The 22482-nt window shown below is 40.8% G+C and overlaps 2 protein-coding genes across 3 annotated transcripts in view; both read right to left on the bottom strand.

Annotated features, from left to right (window-relative positions):
• The window catches only part of kidins220a (kinase D-interacting substrate 220a), a 47407-nt gene extending 36774 nt beyond the window's left edge, over nt 1–10633 (bottom strand). The window contains exons 1-8 of the mRNA XM_073483015.1: nt 10524–10633; nt 6353–6511; nt 4612–4710; nt 3803–3901; nt 2267–2365; nt 1871–1969; nt 1584–1682; nt 70–267 (exon numbers count right to left, since the gene is read on the bottom strand). Of these exons, the coding sequence (XP_073339116.1) occupies nt 70–267; nt 1584–1682; nt 1871–1969; nt 2267–2365; nt 3803–3901; nt 4612–4710; nt 6353–6484 (825 nt within the window). The 5' untranslated portion in view covers nt 6485–6511; nt 10524–10633. The remainder of the gene's footprint in view (nt 1–69; nt 268–1583; nt 1683–1870; nt 1970–2266; nt 2366–3802; nt 3902–4611; nt 4711–6352; nt 6512–10523) is intronic.
• A 1982-nt stretch (nt 10634–12615) lies between these two features.
• Nucleotides 12616–22482, bottom strand: part of mboat2a (membrane bound O-acyltransferase domain containing 2a) — a 42845-nt gene continuing 32978 nt past the window's right edge. Inside the window, exons 5-13 of one of the 2 annotated variants that reach the window (XM_073482803.1) lie at nt 21651–21706; nt 20426–20480; nt 19486–19672; nt 18786–18978; nt 18219–18322; nt 18063–18127; nt 16890–17022; nt 15893–16044; nt 12616–14185 (exon numbers count right to left, since the gene is read on the bottom strand). In XM_073482803.1, the coding sequence (XP_073338904.1) occupies nt 14005–14185; nt 15893–16044; nt 16890–17022; nt 18063–18127; nt 18219–18322; nt 18786–18978; nt 19486–19672; nt 20426–20480; nt 21651–21706 (1126 nt within the window). In that variant the 3' untranslated portion in view covers nt 12616–14004. The remainder of the gene's footprint in view (nt 14186–15892; nt 16045–16889; nt 17023–18062; nt 18128–18218; nt 18323–18785; nt 18979–19485; nt 19673–20425; nt 20481–21650; nt 21707–22482) is intronic. The other variant, XM_073482804.1, reaches the window with a different exon arrangement.

Here is a 22482-nt window from a genome sequence, read left to right as displayed (position 1 = left end):
ATTTCATAGGAACCACTATTCTACATCTTCAAACAGAAAGCTTTTAATATTATTGCAGGTCGGCCTCACCCTGTCTGGGATGTTGACATAAGTGCCAGCGTCCAGCAGGTCCTGTACGATCTCAGTGTGTCCCTCCTTGGCGGCGATGGCCAGGGCTGTGTTGCCATCTTTATCCGTCATGTTGACATTTGGGTTTCTCTTCAGCAGCTCCTTCACAACCTCTGTATAGCCACCTTTCACTGCCACAATCAGAGCCGTCATTGAGTTCTGAAAAGACACAGAATGGAGCGAATTTAAGGATCCCTCTAACCCTAACATTTATGATTACAGATGTTTCTCTGGACTTGACTGGGTGCTAACATTTTAGCTCAATATGTGTCCAATATGTCAATTGTTCAATAATTTACAGCTGAGGATTAACAAACTATATTTCCCAACTGTTCTCATTTTATTTGAGCAGCTCTGGGGGACACTACAGGCTCAATGACAATTTATAATTGTAATATTGTTTACCAAGCACAATAACTCATATTTTTTTCTCTCTCAGTCTTTTAATTAGACATAAATTAATTGCCCTGCAACATTAGCTACTATAGTTCCATCTGATTATTGATGCTACATATCAAGCTATCACATCGTTCACTTTGTGTCAGCACAGATGCAACATGACTCGAAGGAGCACAGATGCGCTGCGTCACAGACGCAATCAATTATTTAATATTGCAGTTCACTAATGTGTTTGTGGCGCTCGACAGCATTAAATCTTGATTGTGTGAAAACTACACTCGCGAGAACAGGCCGTTTTGTGTTTCATGGCACCCAAGATGAACCCAAAACAAAATTAGACTAGCTTAGCTCTTAAGCTACCTGTTCAGACTACCAAATCAAATATTAACACTGTCACACTGACAAATATTATACTAGGAAAAATAATTGTAGGTGCAAAGCCATATAGAAGGCATTGTACAACAATTTTATAGATTAAAAATTTTAATATTTTTCCAGACTTCAAGCTTTCCAAATCTTCCAGACATATCTAAGAGCTCTGACAACAAAAGCTGCTATCCAAATCTAAATTATTGTCTAGATATTGTGATCAAACTTAATAATCAACATTATTTCATATTTGATTTTTAAGAATATTATATTCCACGTTAATCAATATCTTGTCTACTTGAAGCTCTGAAAGACATTGTACATGAACTAAAGTCATTATTGACAGATGTATTATTACGTTTACTACAATTTCACTATGTAAACCATAGATAAAGCAGAATGTGATAAATTGATAATCTCTGATGATCTACTCAATTGAAAACACTATAAAAGATAATATAGTTAATGTTTTACCTCAACAACTTCACTGATTTTTAAAAAATATGCTTAGTCTGTATGTGATACCTACAACATGTTTCAAACAAGTTTGGACAGGGGCAGCAAAAGACTGGGAAAGTTGCTCAAAAAACACCTCCTGGAAAATTCCACAGGTAAACAGGTTGATTGGTAACAGGTGACAGTTCCATGACTGGGTATGAAAGAGACATCCTCGAAAGGCATTCACAGAATATCTACAATCTACTTACTGCTCCTTCTTGGTCCACATCTGCTCCATTTGCCAGAAGGTGCATCACACTCTCATAGTGGCCCTTCCTGGATGCCCAGATCAAAGGAGTGGTACCATACTGCAAAGAAGCAAAGAAAATGTAATAAAGTGCATGACACACGAGTGGCAAGAGATGATTTAATCAACAACCCAGGGACTTGTAAATAATTAAGAAAGAAGGATACTCAACAAGGACAAATCTTTTAACTACATCTTCTGCGTGATTAAAAACAAGTAAATGACGAACATCTGTCAGTATGTAGTTACCTTGTCTGAGCAGTTGACCTTGGCTCCGTGCTGCAGCAGGAGATGGACAATCTCAGCGTGGCCTCGACCTGCCGCCCAGATAATGGGGTAGACGCTGTACTGTTGGGCCAGAGGACAGGGGTGAAGTCATGCTGACAGTAACTAATGATCAGTGTCAGGCCTGCGGTCATACTAATGCTTTAAACCACCTTACATGATTGAAACAGCAGATGATGGAGGGAGTTATCACGCTGTGTAGGTTTGTGGTAGTATTCACAAACCTACACAGGTTTACACAATAATATTATTATTATTAATTCCTGTACTTTACACATACTTATTATGTGTAAATTTCAATGCTAGTATTAAGGAACAACAGATGCCAATGATGCTACACAGTGTGTCCAGTCTCAGTACCTGACCAGTGATGTTCGGGTTAGCTCCTTTTTCCAAAAGCAGCTGGGCCACATCTGTTCGACCTTTATAGGCTGCCCACATGAGAGCAGTCCAACCTCCCTGAGTAGGATAAATACACAGAACAGAGTTGAGATTAACAGAAAAAATATTCAAATCCGAAAGGAGAGAAGAGAAAATGTGTACATGATGGGAAAGCATATCTATATATTTAATATGTACTGTGTGTGTAAGAGGGGTACCAACTGTATGAAATTCAAGCCTTACAGAGAAGGTGCGACCTAAGCAGATTTTGTGGTAGGAAAATATGCTATTTACAGCTGGTGTGACACACTTTCCAGTGAGTGAACAGTATCGCACAGTGCGATTTATTATAATCCCACCGTGATGACTGGCTGTGATCTATCCTGTGCAGCTTAGACACATCCCGCACGGCAGTGAGTCAGTTGATGTCATGAGTCACTTCCATAGTCACTCGAAAAAAAAAACAACTCAAAGTGTCTCGACATACGTGATAAAATAGTGAAGTAAATAAAAAAGTGCTATCTTTGAGTGCCAACACAGAAATGTAATACATCACTTAGACTACCTCCTGAGAGTTACTGCTCATAAGGATTACATTTTTAGCGCTTCTGTCTGCTGGAAATGCACATTGCCTCTTGAGCTGGTACATCTACATAACTACTAATACCGAACACACTCATTACCAGGTAATACTGTGCAACTATGCGCATCTCATTTGCATGTTGCCAAAAGTCTGCTTATGAATACTGTATACAGAATAGCTTCCATAGCAAGTCTGTAGACAACTGTCTGCTTCTGACAAGACTAAATCATATCACTGCCCCACGAGGAGACAACCAGAGCTCAGTAAATGGGATTACTAGTAGAGAGGAGCCATCGCACAGAAAGTAATTTCATTTATGTCCATTTGAAGGCTACTGGATCATCCTGTTCAACCGGCACTGGGCTCATCACATTTTATACAAACCATTAATGCACATAAAATGAAGACGTCATTACTTTGTTTGAATTGTGTGTTTTGGATACATGAGAAGACTCAACTTACAGTACAAGTTTGAGCAGCTTGTTTATCAACCTCTGATGTTTTAGTTTAACGTTTAAAATATATTTATAAGTGTAACACTGTGTCTTATTGTTTCATGTTGTTTAGCTATTGAATCTTTTTCCTATAAACATAAATTGTGAAATCATTTTGGCACAGAGGACACATTACGACCCCGGTGTGTTTAGTTTTCTTTTTTAAGATATTTTACTTGGCATTTAGGCCATGTTTTATTAGGATAGATCGGAGGAAACAAGGAGAGACAAGAGGAATGACATGCAACATGTTTCGAAAAACAAACCGCTGTGATTACATGACGCTTCTCATCCATTAAGCCAGCCACAGGACAGCCTTTAAATTTTACCATGTTCTTAAGGTTAATATTGCATGGCGTTTTCAGAGAACATGATATCAACAGTGGAAACAGCAGACTTAATGAAGAAAAACCTTCCGGTAATTCTCTATATTCTTACCATGTCTCGATGTTCCAGGTTAGCCTTGTTCTCCAGCAGCTCCCTCACCACATCGATGTGGCCCTCCTTAGCTGCTGAGATCAGCGCCGTCCAGCAGTCCTGCACACACAGACAACCTGTTACCCTGGGAACTCCCATCAGACTCCAAATCCAGTTGGACAAACGTCCGAGCTTTCCGAGCTCTACGTGGGACGCCCCGGGAACTGTCAAAGGAGTGTACCTACCAGCTGGTCATACCAGGTGCTCATTTGAACACGGTGTCGCATGGACATACAGGAGTGTCAGAGAGTTGAGTGTGAAAGACAACAGCAACTGCAGTATCTTCTCCTTTCTTCTTCCGTGTTAGTATGAGAATGAGTTTGCCATGTGTAATAGCAGGTTGCATGTACCTGAGAGGTTGATGTGAGGTGTAGTGTGTGAGCATGCATGCGTGTGTCTAAGTGGGAGGGTATATGCATGCATGCGTGAGTGTGTGCGTGTGTGGGGCTGGCTCTTGAAGGTACAGGGTGTTGGCCAGCCAGTGGATCCTGTCATTTACTCGAAAGAGCGAAGGTAAGAGTGTGTAATAAGTCATCATTATGGCTCATAATAGCTGTGGACTAAGCCCGAGTGTGGTGAGTTCAGCAAGATGGAACATCAAGACCACTAGTTCGCCGACGTCTTCTTTGTGAAGTGGATGATGTGGTTAAAATGACCGCATTGTTTTTCACCTGTGCCCGGACCTATTATAATGCCACGTGTACCTGCGCATGAGGGCGTGTTCACATTAGACAGTTTGAGAGGTTATGTTTGTGCGTGTGCATGCTTACAACATCGTCCAAGTTAATGTTGGCTCCTCTCTTAATGAGCTCCTGTACTATCTCCAGACTGCCCTGCTCTGCCGCCACCATCAAGGGAGTCTGCCCATTCTGGAACAAAGAGAGAGGGAAGGAACGAAAACCAACAAGCCAATTAATTACACTGTTTTCTCTGTGACCCTCTGAGAGCTTGCTGGTAAAAAAATAAATAAATGGCAGGCAGTGAGACTACTTGATGATTCAACTCTAATCTTGTACTGTAGGAGAACCTGATAATAGATTACATGATGCAATCGTCTATGTTAATGTTAACGTCCAGAAATATCATGAAAAGACCAAAACAGACATGTGACTCAGGTCTTTTGGTTCAAATCTCAAGCAAGTCCCAAGTCATTTTTTCTTGGGCAAGTCAAGTCAATGCAAGTCACAGGATGTGTCAGGTCAGGGCAAGTCAAATCCCAAGTCAAGCCTGGGCCCATTTATTCTTATTTTAAAAATGAGTCATGAATATACTTAAAAAAGGGATAAATACTTCCCTAAAACACCAAAAACTACACGTTTTAGCAAATCTTATTCCAATAGTAGTACTAGTACATTAGTTGGGGACTTTTTTCAGACGTAGATGTGGTTCACTGGTGAGTATCTACATCAGTAGGACGGTTTGCGTGTGACTGATATGAAAATAAACTACAGTGATGGAAATGAAGCAGCAGGTCACACAGTATGACGGTGTGGCTCACTGATGTATTTTTAGACAACAATGGACAGCTATAATGTAGAGGAGTGAGCTTAAACAGGCTTTAACTTCACAGACAATACTAGAGGTCAACAGATAGTGGAATTTTAAAGGGTCAATATAATAACAATAGTTTGGAGCAGAAAAAGACAGATAGCCAATTAATCGGGCGGATACCACCCCTTCTTGAAAGTTGTGCCTGAGTTTAAAAGGTTGTAACTGCAATAATATATTTATAGTTGACCTGAAGAGCAGCACTTACCTTCAATCTAATGTATAAACAATGCCAAACCAGAACCATTAAACCTATCATGCTCATAGTTTATGAATAAAGCTGTCTTATATAAATATATGAACTTTCCTTAAAAACATGAATTATCTCAAGTGCACAATGACATTTCCCTGACTTTGTATATGGAGCCTTCATGCAAAACAGTGATGTATATCCCCACTTTAGTGGTGGAGGCTGCACAGCCAATGATCACTATCAGAGTCACATTCACTAGTTTGTAAAGTGTCCTGTTGATTAATTGGTCTTGTACTGTATGAACTAGTAACAGACTTGACATCACAATGACAGCAGCTACAATAGATCAATGTTAAGTTTTTTTATGAGTACTTTTTATGAATGCTTAGTGCCTACAAAAACTAATTACCTCCCTTAGGAGTTCTCATGTTTTATTATTTTCTTACTGGCTGTTTGATAGAGATCAACACCATTAAATGTCAAAGTGATCAAAAAAAATTAACAAAATGAAACTTTCAATGGGGCTGAATACTCTTTATAAGCACTATGTCTCATATACGTATAGCCAATCTAAAGGAGAAGATGAACCTCCATACGCCAAACATTATATCAAACACTCTGCTCTGTCTTCTCTTTGCAAATTACCTTCAGTAGTATTCTTTACAGTTTCACAAAAGATTCCATTATCCCTTTTACCACAAAACACTTGTTTCACAATTTCAAAGAGCCTCTCATTACTTCACACACTCACTTACTAATGACTGACTTACATCACTCCTGCTGTCCACATCTTTGAACTTGTCCAAATGTGTTTTGATGGCAGCCAGGTTCTCCTCCTCCACGTAGGTGAACAGACTCTGGACGGCCAGAGAGGTCATCTTCAGGGAGGTGGTGGTATCCATGGCTGACTGCTAACCACCTGTACACCACTGAAGATAAAGAGGAAAATGGATTAGCATTCACAGAAGGCTAAAGATACCAATGGTATGTATCTGGCCTGCACAGTGAAATGTAAAACACTACTAGGAGGGAAGCAGAGTCAGTAAAATAGAAGCCGGGAAGAGGGTGTGGTGTGTCTTTGAAGTGATGCTCGGGAACAAAACGAGTCCTGTCCAGGCCCAGCTCACACGCACAAACTCAGCCATACAAACAAAAAACAGGCCATGCATTTTTTTCCACAGCTATAATCATCATGACATACCATCCTTAAGTCAGACTTCAAGCTTGTGATACAACTACCTACATAATGTTAAGATTTTTTCAGTTCTTACAAAATCTTGCAAACTGATGGCAGGGATATCACAGGCCAATGGCTTCTGAAAGTGCCCGCACAAAACTTATGCCACACATCTGCTATCGGTAGTGGTCAACAAGGTGAATATCGGCCATTTGTTCATCACCTATTCACCTATTTGTTCATCACCAATAAACACACAATTCCACAAATTAAGTGGACCACCATAAAAAAGATTCACGGCTATGTATGCATTTCAACCAGAATATAAAACTATGGTTAAAACTGAACCATGCACTGAACATGCTCATTACTCAAGAGGTAACAGAGGCCCTCAGTTCAGTTCAGTTTAGTTCAGTCTGCCTGCTCATGCTGAAAACATGAACTTAAATTGGTCTGCTCAGTATAATGAAGGCAGTTAAACCACGATACTCCACTCACTAAAGTCCACTAAGTCATCAAATTTCAGTGAAGACAAACAATAGTCGTCAAACTTTGATCCTTTGAGGTAATGATGCCTTCGGACAATAGGTGCGCTCTACTGTGTGCTCTAATTATATCAAGACCAACCTAAGTCTACCCTCCTCCCCTGCCTTGAGTCTGACTTTGTGGGAGAAAAGTGCTGTTTTTTTTTAAGTGCCTGAAAGTACAATAGGTGCACTATTTCACTGGAACAGCTTTGCATAGCAGTAATAGTAGTAAGACTCAGTTAGGTAATTGTCTGCATCTGACAAATCAATGCAGACAGCTCACTTTGGGAGATTATCTATAATTAGGCTCCACCATTATCAAGAATTATTTTAAATTCCAGACGCAGACTAGCAGAGCAGCATGTTCCTCTAATATTTGAGTAATTTTAAACATTTTCGCCCTGGAGCTCAACAGGAGTACTTACAGATGACACTTCTGTAACTACTGGGCACTGACAGGATCTCCTCAAAAAAATAATATTTACTGTAAAATGTTAAAGCTTCCCAGAGGGAATATATCGATATTATATCGCTATCCTGACAGGAGACTATGCATCATCTCAAATGAATATCGCTATATCGTGATATGGCATAAGTGTTGTCATTTCCTGGTTTTAAAGGCTGCATTACAGTAAAGTGATGTAATTTTCTGGATTTACCAGACTATTGCTCTAATACTTGCCCATACCCACTTAGTCATTATATCCACATTACTAATGTATGTAGCCCAGTCTGAGCATTTATGAGGAGATTTCAAAATATTGACATATATATTGCCTGTAGTGTTATAACCTAAAAATATTGTCAGATCACTTTAAGGCCATATTGCCCAGCCCTATATTAAGTGTATTCACCCCTTCAGACATGGCTGTTGTAGCTGTAGTAGGGATTCATCCAATCGATGAAAAACTCATTAATGATTCATCAAGTTGGGCTCTTCCATCATGGTCAGACTCACTTCCTGCCCACAGTATCGTAGAATTAATGAGCTCCATTCGTTGATTGCGGGTTGCCTTGGCAATGGGCGTCACATAAGAACAAGCAAACACGCTGCTCAATATTTCAACATAATCTGTGAGACAAGCAGCTCAGGCTCAGGTCAGTCAATGCTTAAGTGTCACATGCCTGTTGGGCTGTCAGTACAAAGGCCCAAAAACACTCAGTTCAATCATTCAGAGAGGTCAATCAATAAACAACTATATAGTCTTTGTTTTCTTCTTACAAGTCTGACACTGTATCACAAGTCTGGTATCTCCCAGCCAGCTGTCCATATTGTACAGTATCACACATAACTGGAAAAAAAATCCTTTGTTTACAGTGAAGGCAATAGGCGCCTGTTGACACACCCTCCTCAGCTCCTTCTCTCTCAGGACAATGGGTGGACGATAACACCACACAAGAACCAATCAGTAAACATTTAGCTCTTTCACTGTTGAGCAATGATCAGATAGGAGCTCACACACATTTCTTTTAACAAAACACGCACCCAGTGAAAACCAGTGGAGACAAAACACCAATAAAAACACTAAAAGCCACTGAAACATATGACTAAAGCTGCTAAAAGAGGGGCATGTGGTCTCTAGAAAATACTACAGAGGACTCCACTTACCTTGGTGCAGGGTGATGCTTGTATTTATTTTGGCTATTCAGCACCAATCTTTATCCTTTGCTCACTCGCACACACTATCAACAAGCACTGCCGGGCAAACGCTCAGCATCCCCCCTTCACTCAAGCCTGAATATTAGATGAGGGGGGCTGGCCTACGCCCATCTCTTCCCAACACAATAGACACACGCGACCGGATTCTCATTCATTACAAGCACTGGCTCAGCACCAACTGATACAGATAAAAGGGCAGAGACAATTAAGATACTGGCCTCATTTGTGCAGTTTAGTTCTATGAGTAATGCAATAAAGTAACATTTGGTTTTAATGGGAGCTGTCACTGGCAGATTATCCCTCATGTCAATTGAGGGTGTTTAAATGACTCAATTGCTCAGCAGTTAAAGCCAAAATGGTAAATTAATCCTGAAATGCAGCAGTTCTATTTAAATATAAGCTCTGTTGGCCATAAGAAATCTCCTAAGCTTCAGGATTGGCAGGGAAATATTAACAAATAAGAGTAAAGAAGCAAGAAAATATTCACATTTGAGAAGCTGGAATCATAGAATTTTGACTTTTTAATTATTTGATTATCAAAACAGTGCCCAAATATTTTTTGAGTTAACAAATCATGGATGAATCGCTGCAGCTCCATTTAGTTCTACTACAAAATGTGAAAAAATAGTGAAAATATATTACAACTGTCCACGAATTCAGGTGACATCTTCAAGTTGCTTGTTTTGTTCAACCAGCCATCCAATAATATATATCACATAACTCTAGAGCAGGAAAAAACAAACATTTAGGGCCTCTAAAATCCCAGATGATGTTTTGTCTAGTTTCACGGCATACCAATTATCATTAATGATCATTTATATTTTCAGAGTCACCCAGATCTCAGGTCAAATATGGTTCAGTATTTGCGTAAAGACACACATTCAGATAAAGCCCATGTCAGCTGAGCTGTTATCTGAACACACACAAACATGAACTTGGAGGCCAACACTGGATAGGATCTCTAAATTTAACCAGTCAGCTCTTCATGGCTTGTCATGTGGGTATGAAACTGCTGAGGGTTCAGTTCCCTCACACACTGGGTCTGCTCCAAAAAACAGCTTTACTGACTTGTCTGGGAAACTTGCAATGGTCAATATTAGTCTGTTAGCCATATAAATGATTAAAACTCCTGTTTGGAACAAATCCCTATCAGCTGTTGAAAAGAAACAGACAACCAAGACACCGTTTCAGCCTTGTGGTGATGTAGAAACAGTGTGTTTCCTTCCTGAATCTGCAACTTAAAAAAAACAACAACAAAAAAACAGTATCAGCTGTGGAACATCAGCCGCTTTCACTGCGTGTCGCGTGGTCGAAAAAGCCCACATCTGGATGACAGGCAAGTCACATGACGAAGTGAAGCTATAATTTACCCTCTAATGAACGGGTTTTAACAAGGATGTTAAAGGCAGACAGACCTCCCATGTTTAACACTGTTACTAGGAAGCGACAGCAGAACACCAGCGAGCGAAAACTCCCAGTGGCTAACATGGCGGCTAGCTCTCAAACAGGTCCTTACTTACTTTTAACACCTTTAAAGGGGACATAAAAGTACAGTGAACATCATGAAGTCCTCTTACCTAGGCTGGGCTGCTCTGTAACTGTTTATATCTTGGTTCCAGTCCGGAGAACGTGACCGAAGACGCTACTTTTTTCACGTCATACTGTGGCTCCAGTGTTGCGTTAACCTGCTCCCCCGGCTGCTACAGTAAAGTCAATAGCTCCACCTCCGACTACCCGTAGTTCCAGCGGCGGAGCAGCCGGGGTCCTCAACACCCTCCCCGCTTTCAACATGTCTTGTCTGGTTACCTCATCTGACAGGATTACTGTATTTTTATTCATTTATTTATTTATTTATTTATTTATTTAGTTTAGTATTTATTTAGACAACTGCTTCTGAATTTTCACCAGCAGTGGAGGAATCACTCAAATATTGTAATCAAGTACACTTCTGACCACTACTTGAGTAGTAGTGGGGAAATGATGTACTTCTACTCCACTACATATATTTGACAGCTGTAGTGTAAATTTTTGGCAGATTCATATTACAAAAAAGCAAACAAAAAAATAAAAATAAAAGGAGATAATAAAATATTATCAATTCTTTCCCAGGACATTAAACAACAGGAGATGATATACATTGTGTGTCTGATAACATTAACAATGGCTCCAAACATTGTGAAACCAAGCAGCCAAACACAGCTGTTATTAATCTGATCATTTACACCTTGACAAAAACATTTCAGCATCATATGGAGACAGCACTGCAGGGAACTCTTTATTTCTTTTTCCTCAAAAATCGACGTAATTCGGTCAAATTTCAGCAGCGAACTAACATTGTAATTAACATTTCTAACAGTAGACATTTTCACATTATAGCAGGAAAAGCAAAAGTGTAATTAACAAAATTATTAACACCTGCATGACATTTAAGTGAGCTTTATAATGGTGCATACTGGCTCACCGTCATGACTAATGGGAAAATTAATGGAAGTGAGCCATCGCCAATGAAATGTGTCTGTTTGCTGTGAAAAGGGTCCTTCATAATAATGCAGTAATGTGGCACCACAGCAATGCAGGGACATTGTGTGTATAAAAGCTAGAATTCAAACATGAGTGTTACTGCTAATATTAATTTTCATCGCTAACAAAAAACACATCTTCTTTGATTATATAGTCTCTATTCAAAGAAAGACATTTTCAAACGTCAGTTTTAGTGTTTAAAAATAATTTCTCTTTATTTTGCCACATAAATCAGAATTTTAATGTACTGTTATACAAATCTTTCAATAAATTTCCTTCTGACACAAAAATAACCATTATGTTACACAGGCGCACGCACACGCATACTACAGCGACACATGCACACGCACGCACGCAAACACACACACGCAGGCACACATGCTCACATACACACGAAAACAAAATGCGCCATTCTTGATTTGGCACTTTGGACATATGGAGCAGTTTGCATTGTTCTGCTGGTTTGGGTGGCCATGCAGTGCAATAATCGCTATGTTTTTTGTAGAATGACATCCCTTTCCCTTAAGTGGGCCGCTCTCGCCTACACAGGGCCCAGGCTACAAATATAGTTCACATGAGACCACATCGACATGTACGGATCACATGAATACTGGTACACACACACATACACACAGTTATGGCAGGAATATGCAAATGTTAGAAAATCTTTAAAAAGAAATGAAAGAGGTCCATACGTCAAAGCTCACCTCTGCTGCTTTGTTATTTTACATAACACAAATGCACCAAATCAAATCAAATTATTGACAGTATTTTAGAAAAAAAAAAGCACATCTTCAAAGTGTTTATGATATTGTGGGCTTTAAATCCCCAGACTGTCTCCTGCTCTAACAGATCTGTGAAAATGTGTCTTTTAGGTTGTCTCCTCTGCAACAGATTTCCACATCCTCTTGACTAAATCCACAAAAACGTTTAATGGAACAGGAAAGAATCACATGGGTGGCCTTTTGAGCTGCTGCGTGTTGTGAACTGGCTGATTTGAAAGGCTTAAGGTGAGCCGTGGACCAAAACAACATGGGGATCCAGTGTCTCTTACACCTTACAGTAAATGCACCCTGAAACACCCCCTATTCTAACATAAGTGCACACAATATGAAATAAGACCATCAACACAACAGCTGGTCTATGTCTGAGATTTTTTACAATATCATGATGTCATGTACATAAATAACTGTGCCAGATTTCCTCACAGACAAATGCAAATTGCACACTTAGATAATTTGCAGCCCTGAAGAAGGCTATGAGCATCAAATTGGGAACTTTTCTTTTACATTCAGTTGGCTTCTAATAAGTATGGCTATTAAAACTTTGTAAATTAAATAAGTCTTCAGTGAATGTGCTAATCTGATTAGATTTCTCTTGTGTGTAGAATTTAAGACAATTCATTAAAAAGTGTTCAACAGTGACGTTAACGATGTACTGCGTTTCTCCAGTTGTACAAGTTTAGTTTTATTGGATTATTATATTTAATATTTATTTAGTTTCAAATAGTTTTGGATACTTATATGACTGCGGCCAGACATTTGAACGCAGAGGAAACCTGTTGTGTGAAAAAAATGGACACATAAAGAAAGAACAAAAAAAAGAACGAGAAAAAGTCACACTCCCCAACCCCATCTTAGAAATCCCTAAGAAAAAAAAAACTAAAAATCACGCCAGGGTAAAATAAAAAAACTCCCTTTGCAACACACATTTATCTGATGAGTCATGTTTGTCCAAAGAAAAAGCAGCAGATATGAAAAATACAAAAAGAAACAAAAATCCATTTAGTAACTCTTGAGTGCCTCGTTTAGACTTTCCACTGCTGGAGGCGGACGAGATCTGAATTCCACTTTGGGCCTCACTTATGTCAGGCAAAGTTAAGTCATCCCAGGAAGAAAAAAAAACACAAGCATGAGAATGGATTTCAAATAGTGTTGTCACAAACATCTAAATACAAAACACGTACAATGTGAATTCTTCTCCGATAAAGATTTTAAAAAAGACATAGAAACCAAACAATGTTTTGAGAATCCTAAGGCCTGTTTGAAGTTGGCAGCTGATGATAAAGGTTATGTTTCTTTTACATGAACACATTTTTCCATTTCAACCTAACAGAGGCTTGTATCCAGACAATGACAAAAACCCTCCACATACTGCACTTGTTTGTGTAACCTGACACCACAATGGTTCTTGCAGCGTGTCATCCAACTTTTATTTCACCAGACGAGTACATAGAGGGTTTAAGGCAGCTTGGAAGTCTTCGTTTCCACTAATGTAATGTAAAGTAACCACTATCACTCATTAGTTTACACCATGGCCATTGTTACATCCAGGTCTCGTATCCGTGTTAGAAGTGTGATTGCTGTCATCCTTGCTACTGGAAGTTTTGACAGAGCATTGACTCGTGTTTTCTGTCTGTTAGGATTTTCAGAGCGTCCGATATTTGGTTCTTCGTCAGGTAAACGGACCCGCCACACTCCAGCTCTCAGTGGTTTCTAGTTCGTCTCAAGTGTTTCTGCTGCGTCGCCGTTCCGAGCCTCATGTGGCTTTGTCTTTCTGGTTGCAGTTGTTGTCTGTGCTGTTGTGGTCTGTCTGGTTGTCCTGTAGGCCGTCCTTCTGTGGGCCGTCCTGCTGCTCTTTGGCCTGCCTGCGTCTCGATTTGACAGGTAGGACCAGTACCACCAGGAGACACAGGAGGTGTAAGCAGAAGTACCAGGACCTGCAGAGACATCAAAAAAAGGCTATTAGAATTGACTATCTAAGACATGGACATAGTCTCTATGACGTCACACATAGGTTTATGAAAAGCCACTGTGGCGCTCAGTGTGCTGACTGCGGCCGTTGCCATCTTGGCAGTCCCTGACTCCACCTAAGGCTGCGGTCAGACATACCCAAATACAGGTGAATTAAAATCACCTGACCGGGCTGAAGGTGGGCTGTGCAGGAAGAAAGGCACAAGGTGTGCTGGTTTGTAGTCTGTTTGTGGGGTCTAGCACATGTAAATCTTTGCTATTGGTTGTGGCTGCAATTTCTCCCGTCAAAGTTGAACTCCATGCAAAGCCGAGATGCAGATTTACTTGCAACCAGATGCAAATGTTGTTTTCACCCCTTCACGTTTATATAATGGGAGTGAACCAAAGGGGAATGTTAATTTTGCGTACGCGTGACTGCAGCTTAACTGTTGGCCAATCCAAACTTGGGCAAAGAAATGGAATATGGGTGGAGCTGAAGCCGGCCAAATGAAGCCTGGTTACTGACAATAAGCCAGACAGTTGGGGCTAGCTGCCACTCAAAGCACCTACACCCTTAATTATACACAACTTTAAGAATTAATATAATTGAAACGTGGGAGTTATATAAAAATTCACGCCTCCTTACAGCTGTCGTAAATGAAGAAATCAGCTATATAGACCAAAACCAGTTTACTGAGAAAAAAAAAAAAACATTTAATGACATTGACAAAAATGAAAATATCCATGTCATTAAATTTCTCCTCTTGGCCACCATGAGGATGAAATTTTTGCTTTTTATTGAAATCCTTCAGCTGTACTTTTACAAATTAACACGCTAACAAACTAAGATATGATGGTGATCATGGTTAACATTATAACTGCTAAATATCAGCATGTTGCGAGGCCGTTGTGCATGTGTTAGCATTAGTGCTGTGCCGAAATACAGCCTCACAGAGCCGCTAGAGTAGCCGAAGACTCTTAGTCTTGTTACTCTGTGAAAAACAATTGCATGGATAATAGCTTTGGGGAAGGTGGGGCGTATAGTATAGTTTAAAAAATTGCTAAAATCATCTAAAATAGCTAATTTATGCAGACACAGAAACACAGGAATGAGACGAGGCAGCTCTGTGTCAAACTAACCTAAATATGGAGAGAAATGTACCATATCACACTATTCAGTTATGTTCATTATGCAGTTGACCTAAACAATATCCACAGATATGTATATTTTCAGCTGTGCCTCCTCCTCCTCCTCCCACACCCCAGCTGCTTTAACGAGTCAGTTTTATATCAGCCGTTTAGCAGCCACGTGCTGATTTAATGGCCGAATGACGCTGACCATTGTTGGGCCTTTATTCATGGCAGCGGCCGAGCGACGTTAAGGCCGCTCATTTTATTTGCTCCTCATCAATCCTCCCTATCCTCCGCTCATTAAGCTGCCTCGTTAACTGTTACAGCCTGACAAGAGGGAACCAGCCTAATGAAAAAGTGTTAATTTCTACACTCTGGCCAGTTACTTCATTTACATGCTTGATATAACAATCTTTCAACACGACAGCAGTGAAACTCACTCTACTGGTCACAGAAAAGCAGAAGCTGTGGTGCTCTCTCTTGAAACACTGATATTTCAATAGGCTCCATTGTGATAACAACACAGCTCAAAGTAATATCACAGTTCAGTCAAATACACATACCTGTAGAATTTGAGCGAGGGTCCCACGGCAAGTAGAACAAATGGCGCCACTGTGTAGCTAATGGCGATCTGAGTCGATGCCCACGTGACGACATCATAGACGTTCTTGTACGAGTCGGAGACCAGGAAGTACGGTCTGATGTTGTGTCTTACCTGGGAGAGAAGAAGAAAAAAAATTCAAGTGAATGAATCTGAAAACTTTAATTGGCCCTCCACTCATTCTACCGTACAGTAAACCCAACTTGAATTGAACAAATTGACCTAGTTCCAGAAATATTTCATGGCAGCAGGCTTAACTGCCTTCCTCTGCTCATCCTTCTCTATTTTTCCCCTCTCCCTCTCACAGTCTTTTTCCATCTCATAACTCTTCGGAGACATCTATCTCTGAACATGTCCGTGTGGCAGTGGCCAGTAGTTTTATGGTGTAACTGGGTCAGTGGCCTCCTTGCCCTCCCTCAGATAAAGAAGAATAAAGTCCCCGGAGGAACTCACCTGCACAACAAATTTACTGTGCAGGCGTTCCCAGTAGATTATCCGGAATTACAGTGCGAGTTTCTGCCTGTGCCATCACTCCACTGTCTCCACATAAACATCCTCTTGTCTCTCGCCTTCATAAGTCTAGAGTGAAGAGGTCTGGTTTAGCAGAGATTAGTGGTAATGGCCTCACACTGAAACATGAGCTATAAGTGGTATACTACTTTATCATTATCCCCTCACTCTCCGTGAAGGGATTTGGTTGTGTGTTTGTGGGTCTGCTAAGTAGCAGTGGTAAATCTAAAGAGCTCTAAGACTCTTGCAGGATGATGAAAAACAAATAAATCTAATTTTCTGCCAAAATTTACATCAAGTCCACTGGATTGACTCTATGTTATGTTTCCTAGGCTGCAAGAGAATAATTTGCCACTCTAGAATTGTGATTTTTATCTATTTGACTCGATCTGAATAGGAAAGCTCAAACAAAAGCTGCTGTACAGACAGAAAACAGTGTGTGCACTTACTGCCCGTGCAGCCATGGTCATGGCGATGCCAGTGAGGAAGGTCAGGTAGTAGCCGGGGTACACCCCGTGCCACATGGCCGACAGCAGGAAGGTGGCAGCAGTGGGGTTGATGGCACAGCGCTCGTAACACACCCTGTGGAGAAGAACGACACGGCACAGTCAGAAACAAATGAAGGATTTTATTCCAGACTTATCACATTCAGGACTCAATATAAGAGAATGTTTGTTTATCTAATTAAAACAGAATAACGTGATTTGTGTGCATCTTTGATGAAGAAATTGCAAAAATTATTACGAGCCCATTTATACCTAGCATTAAAATGTGTTTTAGGTGATCCCAGCACAAGTGCATAACTCTAAATACAAGTGTACATGATCACCAAGATACATTGATCGATCATCCCGCTCGTCAAGGCTGTCTGTGAAGCATTTGATCAAATATCTTTTGTAGGACGTCATCCATGCAGGATGTGGTGGTTGTTAGGGTGTCCTGGGTTACACTGAAGGACTGCCTACAGGAAAAAATTTGCGCCATCTGATTTACATGTGGTTCCCTCTAATGCAAATTACATGTGTGGGCTCTCTTAACCCGCCATGGTTAGCAGCAGATGCTTGTGAGCACAATATCTGTTTTAACTTATTGCATTCTTGTACCAGTAACAGCAACATCCTGAGAGTCCCTGAGAAAAATCGCAAAATACAGTAAACTGTCAGTTGTTAACATAAACTGTCTAAACTTTGTGAAATGCTGTCTATGACAAATTCTTATTTATTTGGCCTTCCTCTAAATTCTGCAAATGTTATACATCAAGATCTTTCTTTTGTGTCCATTTGTCCCAAAGATGTACGAGTTTAGTTGCATATAGAACAGGGAAGTGAGATCCGACCACAAGTGGCCACTCGAGACACAAGTCAAACCGCATTCTAATACAAGGTGTCAACTGACAGACTTCGAGCTGTCCACTTGTGATCGGAGCACCAAGGCGCATGTTAACACCAGGTAAAACAGGCTCTATGTGGTATTTTTGCAATCGAACCAACCATTACAATCAAAATGCTAGACTTGAGAAATGCATCGAACATTTATGCGAATATTTCAGCAGCCCTCTACAGCCAGGGCTTGCTCCAGCACAAACTAAGCAAAGTACAGCTTTACAACCTGAATGTTTTTACCTTTTGAGCCAAAGAGCTGTCTGGATATTCCAGTTGTCTAGGAAACTCTTGAAGCTGGTAGCAAACTGAAATTGGACCCAGAACAAAATACATTTAGGCTTAAGTTGAAAAATGCTTTTATCTGGATTAAATAGGTTTCATAAAAAAGAGGCTAACCTCAATATCCAGAATTCTGAGATTTGATATCAGGTCCCACCGTGGGGAGCCATCTTTTTTGTATCCATTGAAGCCAAATCCGGCAGCGTTGTTGATAGCATCAGCTGCAAGAGAAAGGTACAAACGTTTGAGTATTTGAACAGCAACAATGAAGGATGACATGCTCTGCATCCTTAGAACACATTAGTCCATAGAGCAGTGACAGAAACAGATGGAGATGCAGCATCACATGTATTTGTCATTGATGAGAATAAAGAGCTGCAGTTTCCAATTCACCACTGGATGGCACTGTTACGCCAAGAAACGCTGTTAAGTAAGAGTTTTTTCAGACTGCATCTCAACATACTATACAGACTGCTATAAAAATAACCAGAATCTCTGAACGCAGAACAGCTCAGTGAGCTCATACCACCCAAATGAGTCCAGCTTCAAATACACTCACTTCACACTGAGAGTCAAGCTTTTGGACTCTCAAAGAGAATGGGTGTTCAGCCTAAGGTCATTGTTGACAGAAGAAGACAGACAGAGTTATGTGTAAAGGTGAAATTACACTGATCACTAACTCACCAAGTGTCCAGACAAAGTAGTACTTTGGCCTCAGAGCCAGCATGGCCAGGTAAAGGTAGATGACCTGAAGATGGAAGGGTGTGGAGTTGACAAAGTCATCATCGATGGCGTGCTCCACCGGGAGCAGCTTGCACAGCGACAGATAGATGGCCAGCGAGACGGCACATGTGCACAGCTTGGAGATGACGTCATTCTGGGTGGAGGTAAGAGAGGAGAGTGGGATAAGAAGAAGCAACCCATTAATACCAGACTGATATTCATAAAACAACAGTAACCACACGAGGAGCTGCGATACGTGTACTTCAAAAGCTCTGCTGAGTTGACTCGAGGTTAACTCGAGTCCTTGAGCATTCTCTCATGTTTTATATTTAGCAACCTCTGTTCCTTTCTCTTCTGAGACAACCACACTCAAATCTTTGAGTGTAATTTAATTATTAATGCATAACGCAGTAAGAAAACACAAATAACCTTGAGGTTTAGACATGTGCATCATTGAACTCTCAACAATGTTTCAGTTTCTGTCTCTCTCTCAAGGGAACCAAATTAATTATAATTACCATGCACCCTCTTAAAACAGCTCTGCTAATATTTACAAGAGAATTGCATAGTTTAAATATACCATAACCTTTTAATCAAGTGCTCTCTTTGAGGGTTTGAGAATAAAGAAGAATGTCTATTCAGGTGGTAAATAGTGTTGTACCTTAGGTGAGGGTTCGCTTTGCTTGTACTTTCCGTTCTCCTTGCCGTTAGCGTTCTCCTGGTGGCGTGGCTGGTAGCCCGTGCCCTCTATGAAGGCCTTGTAGTCGTTGTAAGAGCAGGTGGGGCCCGCCAGGATGCCCATGAAGTTACAGTTGTAGCTCAGGTACTCCAGCAAACTAGGCATCCGCCTTCAGGGCCACGGAGAAGAGACACAAGAAAATGTATTAGTGGGGAAAGGATTAGAATATTAGTAAATGTTTTCATATAGTTCAGTAGTGCATCACCCTTAAAATACAGTAGGGAATTCTACCTGTCCACTGAGAAACCAATACAGTCTTTTCTACTGTACTGTCCAAGAGAAGAGGGGAGGATCTGAGTGTTTTGACTGGAGATTTTGTGGTCCCTCACCATACCTCTATGAATCTAATCTGCCGGTTGAGGTAACAATCTAATCCCCCGATTCCACAGGACACTTCTTCTACATCGCGACAAAAGAAGGTTATTGCTTATATTCAATATTTGCAAAAACCATGTTATGATGCAAGTGTCTCTTAGCTCTGTATCAGCTCTGTTGTCCCGTTTGAACTCCCTGTTAGCTTACAGCAGCATCCCTCCGCTCAGATCTCGCTTTTTACATTATTTCTGCACCTCAGCTGCACTACTGTACAGTAACCGTCGGCAGAGGGTAGGGCATTCTTACAATACAGGTCACATGAGTGTAGTCAAAGTGTGGTTTCCTGGATACAGAGTGCCTAACGTCTGCTTGACAATACGGGGGAGAGCCTGAGAGTGATTTCCTATGCAGATGGCACGAGGCCTTTATCAAAATCAAGGGCAGGATCTCTTTCAGACTGAGTTCATGTCAACTTTTACTTTCAGTTCAGCTTTGATTCAATGAACCCAACCATCTGAAGCAGTAAAAACATACCTGAGTCACATACCTGATAGCTAGGTATTTCTGAGTGGGGGTCAGCTGTGCATCTCGCTTGGTCAAACCTAGAGACAGACACAAAGAAGTACAAAAAACATTTAATTTATGCACCTGGTAAATCATACCTAGATGAACTGATCATCAGACACGGGTTGTTCCACCTTGGCCAGGCATCGTGACAGCGGTTACTGAGAAGGTTAGTAAAGGTCTGCTCTATTCTTTGGGCTAAATGTCTGAGTGTATTTGTTTTCAGTCTGCTCTTTGTTTGTGAAGACCTGCGGCTTTGCAACTCATTAGACTGAACACTCATGGCCGGCTTTATCATCATAGGGTACATGTAGGGTTGAGCGTACGGCTCATCGTGCACGGCTGTATTTAGTTAAATTCCGCTGCTCCTCTGGCCACAATTAAACCTCTGATCCCATTAAATGAGCGAGCTGTGGAGCAGCCTTTAATAACTCTGTGTTCCTAAGTGCCGGAATAAGTATTTTTACTGCATAAAAGTATGGTAAAGTACTGTGCAGCGTGTGTGAGCATAAACAGCTGGCAGGTATCAGGGTGTGACTTCTTTGGATGGGGATTACAGTCTTAGTTTCTCATTAGACTCACAGTTGCGAGGAGAATCAGCGACATAAACAGAATTTAAAACTACACTGCGCACACACACACACGCACATACTGTATGCAAATAGACAAAACTTTTATTTCGACTGCTGACTGTGATCAGTCTAAAGTATCCTGAGGGGACTCCAAGTGGGAACTAAAAAGCTGTGAGTGACTCTCAATCTCTGACACTTGATCACACGTTGTTTATTTTAACCTCAGTGTCGCACCTCCATCTTTTTTTATTGCTCACTTTAGCAAGTGTGGTGTTTCGGTTGGAGGAGGAAACTCTGACTCCAGGCCGGCTAACTACACATACTGTACATTTGTTTTGCTAAAAAAATGGTTAAAGCATTAGCATGACCCTTTAACAGTATTCAGCCTGTGTTTAAAGTCAGCCATTAAAAAGGGGAGAGGGGGAGAGTGCATACTTGGTCATTGCTCCATTACATAACTATATTTATGCTCTCTTTCTGGTTCACTAGTCCATTGTAAGAACTGACTACTGGCTCGGAAACATGGCCATGTGATGTGTTTTTGAACTCCAAAGAGAACTGAACCATTTTCGCTTCTGTCACATCTGCCACCTTTGTCTTTTTTTTTTTTTAGTGCCACTTTGATGCTCTTCTTACCGTCGTGTATTTCAAACGCCAAGCTGGTAATCTTCTGTGTTATCACCATCATGGGCCTGATAGAGAGCACCGAACAAGAAATAGGAGAGAGAAAGAACAAAAAAGTTAATATTGTGAGTTCAAAACACACCGTTTTGTTTGACAAGGTGACATTTTCTGAGCTGAGAAGGAGTTATCATGTTAAACTTCTCACCCATATTGTTTCATTTTGCATAGGTAACTAATGGCCTTCGATGCCAGTCCAACCATTCATAATAGCAACAGTATCAGCTGCAGTATTACTTCCACAATGGGAATTTCCTCTCGGCTAATTGCAGACCTTTTTTGAACTTCCTGTAGTTATTCTTTCTTTTCTGCTTCTCTGTTCTCCAGGCCCAAGCAGCCCTCTTCCTCTTGACTATCAAACACCAGCGCAATGTTTGCTCTCATGTGCTTTAGCCTGCACTCATTTACATGTATACAACCTCTGTGTTGATGTTTGCATCAGCGAGCACAAGGTCCAGCCTAATTTCATACATGTTAATTGCTGGTGGCAGCATCAAGTTAAGCTACAGAGTTAAAAGTGAGCAACAGGCCAGAGATGTTCTGATCTTTTAATAAAACGTATTCAAAGTATTGAGAAGAATCGAGGACTATCTGTTCCCGAACAAAGAGTATTTAGCTCTAAGGCTCAGGCTGATGAATAGAAAATGGGACGTTTTCAAGAAGGACAAGAGACGAGGTAGTTGAAATTGTAAAATCTCTGGCCTCCCAGAAACAGTATGGGTTTGCATTAGGCTGCTTAGCAACGAGCCACCCCCACCCTGCTGGGAGTGCAGGCTGTCTGCCTGAA

Source organism: Pagrus major, chromosome 16 (assembly GCF_040436345.1).
Source record: "Pagrus major chromosome 16, Pma_NU_1.0".
Taxonomy (NCBI): domain Eukaryota; kingdom Metazoa; phylum Chordata; class Actinopteri; order Spariformes; family Sparidae; genus Pagrus; species Pagrus major.
Note: the sequence above shows the minus strand (reverse complement) of the source record. Positions and strands in the feature narration are given on the sequence as shown.